The 8,659-nt window shown below is 40.3% G+C and overlaps 2 protein-coding genes across 2 annotated transcripts; one reads left to right on the top strand and one right to left on the bottom strand.

The window, feature by feature from the left end:
* Nucleotides 1-531: 531 nt before the first annotated feature.
* On the bottom strand, nt 532-4,621 carry CBSX6 (Cystathionine beta-synthase (CBS) family protein). Its single transcript, XM_078310850.1, has 2 exons — nt 3,874-4,621; nt 532-1,625 (listed from the first exon to the last, which is right to left on the bottom strand). Exons 1-2 carry the CDS (start codon nt 4,215-4,217, stop codon nt 734-736), a joined length of 1,236 nt encoding a protein of 411 aa, XP_078166976.1. The 5' UTR covers nt 4,218-4,621; the 3' UTR covers nt 532-733.
* A 1,896-nt stretch (nt 4,622-6,517) lies between these two features.
* LOC144561902 (uncharacterized) lies at nt 6,518-7,063 on the top strand. Its single transcript, XM_078311004.1, has one exon. It carries the CDS (start codon nt 6,518-6,520, stop codon nt 7,061-7,063), a length of 546 nt encoding a protein of 181 aa, XP_078167130.1.
* The last annotated feature ends 1,596 nt before the right edge of the window (nt 7,064-8,659 follow it).

Raw genomic sequence — 8,659 nt, 5'->3', positions numbered from 1 at the left:
TTTCTCCTTAATTACCACGATCGTAAACTTACTTAATGATTAAATATTTCTCATCTTAGGAGTTCTATGATTCAAGACCAAGAACATCTTCTTGAATACTTCCAAAGATATAACATATAAATCTCAATGAACAAGAATAATAATATTCGTAATAAAATCATGAACAACACATAAATTATTATTAAAAGATAACTTTCAAAACTAGTACCTATTTACTTCCACACCTTTATATATTATGTCTTTATTCTATCTGCATCTCGGCTATTCTTTTATTTTAGAAAGAGTAGTGTAGGAGATTGTTCCGTAAAAAGAAGTCTAGGAATTAAGGAAACACTTACTTGTGAGTGAATATCTTTTCAAAAGAAAGGCCCAGCGCTGGGTCTAAGAAATGACATCCTTCATGTCAGACCAATTACAGGCATTATGATTAACCACCGACAAATAAACGGGGTAGATATCACAAGAATTTTCCAAAAGAATACTTGAAAATAAGTCATTTTAAACAACAGGAGATGTCACAAGAAAAACTTGCGACAAAAAACATATCTCAAGTTCCAACCATTTATGATTCACTAAATAAAACTTCCATAAAAGACGGCAAATTTACACACTATATGCAAAGTCAATTATACTCTGTCGATTGAACAGAAACAGAAAAGAAAACAAAAGAACTTCAGAAAGAAGAGGTCCAAAACTTTTCACATTTATAAACAACAAAAATCATTTCTGTTGTTCAAGAGGTACTAGGAACTGCACTTTTCGTCACAGCATTTATAATCTCTACGTAGCCCACAATACCTACCAAAGTGTCTCCATCTGTGACCCACACATGAGTGGCCCGGTGAGAAAGCACTTGGGCCATTACGGCCGCGAGTGAACTATCACACTTGCATGTAAGTGGGGCACTTCTTCCCCGGTACATGTTCCTGCCCCTCGTCAAAGAAGCTGTACCAACACTGATACCATCAACACGGTTATTAAAGAACCCAATGCTCCTACTGCTGAACCGTTTTTTGGGCGAGACCCCTGGAGCCACGGATGGGCCCGGATCATCCACGGAAGACATTATTTCTTGTACAGGAACAGGTATCTCGCCCGACCCATGCTCGTCAGACCCCATAACAAACTGTGCGGCTGACAGGTTTGCAAGGGCCCACGCAGCTGAGGAATAGTCACACTTCCATAACTTGTATGCGGAGATATCACCTATTATTTTTTTAGTTCCGTCGGGAGCTGTCTCAACCACAGCAACTGCACAAGGGTCTAGGGGTGTTTTGGCAATTGCCTCCAAGGCTGGAGAAGATCCCTCAACAGAGGCAAAATTTGTAGAGATTGCACCAAGAGAGGAGATGGAGGTGAGAGGTATGGGGGCAAGGGCACCAAGGCAACCTATTAGGAAGCGAACCACATCTTCCCGTGAAAGGCTACAAAATTTATCCACATAGGGCGCTGCAAAGGATATGGGGGTGGTAGAGGTTATGGAGTTGGATGAGGTGGCACCAGTTTTGAGCCACTTGCCATTGTAGAGGACAGAGAAGCGCTTGGAGAAGCCATACCAGGAGCCACTTTTGCGGACTATGAGGCGCTTAACACCTTGCTTCATCATTTCCAATGCGTCAATCAACCTGGCAAGTACAGGAATAATAGTATTACAGGTCAGAGAGGTATTAAACCAATAGAAGTATGGTTACTGGTTTGACAAATAAATTCCCCTATTAGTTTGATTATATTTTTGGTTTCGTTCTTCGATTAGTTGGTGTTTCACTGCTCTTAATTTGAGGTAAATTTGCACTGAATCAGGAATTTGACAATTGACAAGCCCTGGACTATGTCATCTGATTTCATACTAGCATGTATCAGCCAACACCAACTAGAGTATCACCAGACTAAGAATATAGAAGTCTTGTCAGAAACCAAAATGTTAAAAACCAGAGTTTAACAATAGGAAGGTTCGAACTAAAAGTAATAAGAGGACATGCATAATATACATAAATTGACCAACCTAGTTTGTGACAGTGAAGGAAAGAAAGGGGTAACAATAATAAGAAGAAAAGCGGTCGTTGCTCAAAAGAAAAAGAAAAAAAGTTAAAAAATAATAGTGCATGTGCTTGATGTGTATCTGAGTGTGTGTGTGTAGCTTGGACGGGGATGACATTCAATAAATATGCATGAACTCGATGTTGAAAAATTCAAAAGATATTGCCATATGCAATTTAACGTGAAATTTCATCAACCTACCCACCAATTGAAGATAAGCCGATTTGAGAAATATGAGAAAATTAGGAATATCTGATATTTGAATATAACAAAATTGAACATAAGTTGCAGAGTACAGATTTTGTTGTCGCAAGCGTGTTGTCGGGACATTACTATGCACATTGAATAGACATGCATGCAAAATCACGCACTGGGGCTCAATTCTATAGAAGAGATTAAATAATGAAAAGAATATAAAAATTTGAAGTCATGCACACACTTCACTCAATATTTCTATACAATCCTATACATGATTAGTTACTATATTTCTAATATCCCTTTGAAGTACGAGGCTTTGTTTCAAGTCATTAAAAATTTGAAGTCATGCACACACTTCACTCAATATTTCTATAAAATCCTATACATGATTAGTTACTATATTTCTTATTTTCCTTTGAAGTACGAGGCTTTGTTTCAAGTCATTAATATACACTAGATAAAGATGGTCCCACTCCTTGTACAGCAGCACAAACTATTTGATGGTCTAATATAATGCCATTATATACAGAACAAATGTTGTGCTAACATTGAACTATGGTCATGCTAAAAATGATTGATTATCTACAAGAAAGAATATCATAGCATAAATTTCTTTAAATTTAATATCATAGCATGATTTCCAGACAGCCTGTTAACTGTACCAACAGATTAGCTATAACTGGCATGGATGTAGGCCAATTAGTACAGGCTGGAATCTGCTGGTAGATAAATCTCTGATAAATTATACTTATTAGTCCAGCATGACACATGAAAACTATTATACCATGTTGTTGCCATTGTCGGCCTTTTGTCATCTCATGCTCTTTCAAAAATGAGAAACGAAACCCTCATATGCAAAATAACGATCAAGCAAAAGGGGGGAGGATTTCCTTTATTTTTCTTAACCTAAAGAGTAGTTAACCAAATAAATAAATTCAAAATGGCCGTCACAGTTAAGCTGTTCATGAAGGATGGATATTAGATAAAATGGAACGACACGTACCAAATAGCAAATATCACTACTTAAAGCTAAGTGTTTGTGACTTTGCAACAAACACATTTGTTGTGCATGTTTCCTACCAAATCATAATTCATGAATTATTTTACAACGCACACCAAGTTAAGCAACTACATGAGACAGTTTTAAGACACCTACAAATATTAAACTAGTGGAAAGTGACATCCCTAAATTAAATAGAGATTAACATACCTTGTCAAACTATAACCCTACTAAACAGAAGAAAATGCATAGAATGTAGATCAGACAATAGGCGATATTCGAGGGACATCAAATTCAAATTGCAAAAGGAAAGACCAGAAGATTTGAACATTTAATGACATTAAAGTGCAAGAATATTGTTTGGATTCATCTTTTTATAATCCAAATTACCCCCCCCCCCCCCCCCCAACACACACACACCTTTTTCTGCATGTGGCGCCCCCATGCTCCCCCCTTCGTAACAATGCACTGAGAGAATGCTACGAGAGAGGAAGGGAGAGAGAGAGAGTCAAATCAATTTCTCTAACCGCCGTAGATTAATCAATCAAATAAACCAAGACAACATCAGAAAATTCCCAATCCACAACAAAATCTGATTAAATCTTTACAGAAAATTAAAATCAGAAACAAGACTATACCTTGTACCAGGATCAATCGATTTCAAAGAGCCTTGATCTGAATCAATCACCTCTTTCACAGTCGCGACCTTCATCAGGGACTCTCTCTGCGTGTGGTTCCCATCCGGACAGTTCCTCGCTAGAAAACCGACGATCTCCATGGGATTGATCAAACCGACAAACCTGTCCTCACGAGCAAGGATACTACTCTCCGGAGGTCGCCGGAGAACGGCGGCAGAGGCCTCTGGAGACGCAGCGATAACGCGCGCGGCCACCTCGAGGGTGTCAGACTCGTACAACTCCATCAAATCGGGCTTCCCGACGGTCAGATCGCCTATCACATGGTGGATGAATAACGAATTCATGATTATGGTTGAGAGAATTAAATGAATGGTGAATCTCTGTATTAATCTTTCTTTATTTATTTTTTTGGATGGAATTAGAAATTAAAAATTTAGTGATGAGGTATTGCTATAAGAGGGAATGGAGGAAGGTAAGGTGGAGAGTAAGAGAGAGAGTAATGGGTTTTGGACAGGAGGGGGTTAAGAAAATTAATGGTTTTGTTTGGATATGGCTAGAGCTAGCGTTTCGAGGCGGGACCGTACAATGGAGAGAGGAGGTGAGCATGGTAGCGCGATTGAGGTCGAGCCCATGTACATGTAATGAGGGGTTGAGAGGATTGAAGAGCTGGAGTGCTGGAGTGCTGGAGAAATCTGCGGGGTTTGTTATTTCTTTGATAAATGGAGCACGACGGGACGAAAAAGGGGTCGTGCTTAATTTTATGGACCTCTCGGTTTTTTAGGGGAAATATCCAGTGGAATTTTAATATTTGTAAACATTCAAAAAAAATATTAAAACACGATGTATGCATTATCTAGTGCCGACTGCCGAGCATTCAGGTGGCATGGCAAAGAATTCGAATTCGTATCCTCTGAGATATCTCAAACTTTGCGTGACTTTTTGGCAAATCCCAACCGTATAAATTCGTTCTACATGAATCTCAAAGCACACATAATACTGACCCTACATCACCCCAAATAGGCACCAGACACGTCGGTCACGCAAAAGTTGAGATATCTCAGAGGATACGCACTCCATGGCCCGAAATTTTTAAAAACAACATTATCTCAAAATTAATAAACCATAACGCCATTCGGCCGGTTTTTTTTATTAAAAATCGCATGGCCGCTTCGTAGGGAAGCAGTCATCTAGAAGTAGGCCGCATTGTTCAGAATCGAGCAATTTTTCGGGCCGCCTCTAGGCCCAGCGGGCTGGGCCGCTTCGGCGGCCAGCGGGCACCGTGACCGCTTTGGAGGGTAGCGGCCACTTAGCATTTAACGCAGCGAGAGCGAAAAAAATTATTAAGCAGAGAGAGTGAGATTCATTTCGCGTCATTTTCACTCTTCTTCTCAGCTGAACCGTAAGTTTTTTTATTTTCTAACTTTTTTAAAAAAAAATTATTATTTATAATTAATTTAATTAATTTTTAATTTTATGTTTTCTTATATACTCATACCAAATGGCTGTTATGGTATCTGTTTACACTGGTGGTGAGATTTTAACAGGCCCTAATGGGGTTTATTACAGTATCGGGCCTATTTCTGTGATACCGGTAATATCGGGTACTGATTTGTTGGTTCTGAAATCGACTATTTCTCATAACCTCGGATTGAATCAGGATCGATATGTCCTTGATATTCAGGCCAAAATTAGCATGCCCACTGGTTCAGGCCAAACTTGGTTCCAACTTTTTCCTGTTCAGAATGATGGAGTCTGGCAGGTACTGTACAACCAGACAATTAGTTTTTCTGGGGGTGGATACAAGATAATTGAACTCTTTGTGGAGATTTACCGAGTCCAGTGTCCTAACCCCCTTGCAAGGTTAATCCGAGGTGCTAGTCGGGCTAATGCGTCAACCTCCTCAACTCCAGTGTCCCAACCCCCTTTCCAGATTGACATTCCTGAAAGTAGTAATGCCCCATTTCAGGAGGGCCGACGGTCTACTAGTCGGCCCTCCCGTCAGTCCCGAATCCCTTTGCCGATTGACATGCCTGAGAGTACTCAAGCCCCAGTTCAGAGGGACCGACCGTCTAATAGTCGGCACTCCCATCGATCCCGAGCCCAGCCTTGTGATCCGGAGGAAACTGAGGAGACGGTGGATCCGGAAATACAAGAGGCAGAGGAAAATTGGGGGGATGTTGATCCTGATTGCATGAGCGATCATAGTGACACAGCAGATACGAGGCCTGTGCTCGGGCAGCCAAAAAAATTCAAGGTTGATAAAGGGTTTCGGATAATGGGTCGCGGGGTTGAGCACCCGATTGCAGCTTTCAATGACCTGTCAGGTTTTCAGGAAGCAAATGTGGGGTTATTTGGTAGACATGCAGAGTTTGAGAATGAATTGTCAGAGGGACAAACCTATGATTCAAAGGAGGAAATGAAAGTTGCAATTTACAAGTTTCACATTCTTTGTAATAAAGAGATTAAGAATACGCACAGTGACAAACAACGGATTAGGTTCAAGTGCAAGGACCCCAGATGTGGTTGGTACATTAATGCAAGGGTCACTGGTTTTGGTACACAATGGAAAGTATCCAGGTGCCCAACAAAACATGTTTGTCATGCGGATGCCACAAGAATAGATCATGCACAGTTGACCGCTGCTATGGTTGCCGATTGCATCTCGACGCACATGAGAAATGACGTAGATTTAAGTATCACTTCTGTCAGAATAGCTTGTGCACAAACGTACAACGGTCAGGTACCAGCGTACAATAAATTGTGGCGTGGAAGGGAGTTGGCAATTGCCCGCCAATTTGGTAGTTGGGAGGGGTCATATGCGCTTATAGTCCCCTTATTGGAGGCAATTAAACGAAACAATCCAGGTACATTGTTTGATGTTACCTCATATCCAACTGGTGAGCCTGGACCTTATAGGTACTTTAATAGGGCGGCTTGGGCATTTGGACCATGCATAGAGGCTTTCCAACACCTGAGACCTGTCATCACTGTTGAATGTAAAATGTTGATTGCAACCGGGTACGATGCAGAAAATCAACTCCTCCCATTGGCTTTTTCATTGGTAGATACAGAGAATTTTGAAGATTTTGAAGATTGTGCATGGTTCATGCAATGGTTGAGGCGCAATGTAATTCGCTCCAGGTTTGTGTGTGTCATCACTGATAGGGGTAAGGGCATAAAAAAGGTGTAGTGCTGATATTTTTCATATTGAAATTTGTAAACAATAATTTGAAGTCACACACCTATACAAGCATGCGAGAGTCGCAGCCCCCCAATTGTACTTGCTCGCATTGGGCAAATCAGCCAGCAATGGGAGATAGCACAGCCGTACCTGATCTCCGTGTGAATCAGGGAACAATTTGACTGTGATCATCTCCAAAATGTATGCACGCAAGTGCTGATCAATGGTGGTATGTTATTTATTTTAATTAAAATATTATTTAGAAGAAAACTGAAATTTTGTATAAGTAAATAAGATAAAATTTACATACCTGAGGGGGACGACTACTAGGAGCTGGAAACTCCTTGAAGGCGGATCTCAGCTTTGCCAAGCTGATAATACCTGGGGAGATCTGTGTCTTTGCACCTCTCTTCTTCTCTTTCTGTAAAGCAGCGTGCGGTATCCCCAGCAGGTCCTCGCACAAGGATCTGAAATCTCCATACTCGACGCCCGTCACAGGCTCCCCGACAATGGTCATGCCCCATAGACAGCTGACATCCTGTAGGGTGACTGTCATCTCAGCGTGGGGGAGATGAAATGAGTGGGTCTCGGGACGCCATCGCTCAATGAGCCCAGAGCACAATCCCGGATCGGCAATCTCCTCGGCCATCTGGGATAGCTGATACAATCCCATGGCACGCAACGTCCCTGCATAGGCCTTCTGGTACTTAAGCCACATTTTGTTGTGGCGTACTGTAACTGTATCTAGTCCCTAAATTAAAAAAAATTATTATTAATAAAATTTGAAATAAAATTATAATTTTATTAATAATATAAAACTTACTCCAGTGGCAGCCTCCAAGATACGGTGCTCCTTATTCGGGTACCAGAGAAAGTCTGATACCCGATCAATGCGGTGCCGGATACCGGGGACCACAGATGTCAATGCCGCATCGACATACTGTGACATCTCATATGGAGTGGGTATAACTGGTGCACCTCCACTGGAAGAAGGTACATCCCTACTGGAAGACGGTCCAAATCCCATAGATGCCATGCTGTATTTTATATTTTGGTCTTATTAGGATTTGAAATTAAATTTCAAAAAATAATTATAATTTGGGTACTAATTATTTTGGTCAATAACTAATTTTACAATTATTTTGGTGAATAATCAATTTTGGTACAATACGATAATTATTTTGGTCAAATAATCAATTTTGGTACAATTTTACAATTATTTTGGTGAATAATCAATTTTGGTACAATACGATAATTATTTTGGTCAAATAATCAATTTTGGTACAATTTTACAATTATTTTGGCGAATAATCAATTTTCATACCATTTCATAATTATTTTGGTACAATTCCATAATTATTTTGGTACAATTCCATAATTACTAAATAATTACATGATCCTAAACCCTAAATATTTACCTTACTCCTACTCCTACTTTAAACTAAAATTTAAATTTAGAAAGAAGGAGAAAATTACCTGATTTGAAGGGATGGCTTTCAAATGAATCGTATCAAAAAAACGAGACAGCGGGCACTATTTATAAGTACCATGGCCGCTTCGTCCCATGCCGGTGTGGCCGCTACCCTCCAATGCGGCCAGGCCCGC

The sequence above is a fragment of the Carex rostrata genome, chromosome 11 (genome assembly GCF_964058835.1).
Source record: "Carex rostrata chromosome 11, lpCarRost1.2, whole genome shotgun sequence".
Classification (NCBI taxonomy): domain Eukaryota; kingdom Viridiplantae; phylum Streptophyta; class Magnoliopsida; order Poales; family Cyperaceae; genus Carex; species Carex rostrata.
This window is presented reverse-complemented; position numbering and strand designations above follow the sequence as displayed.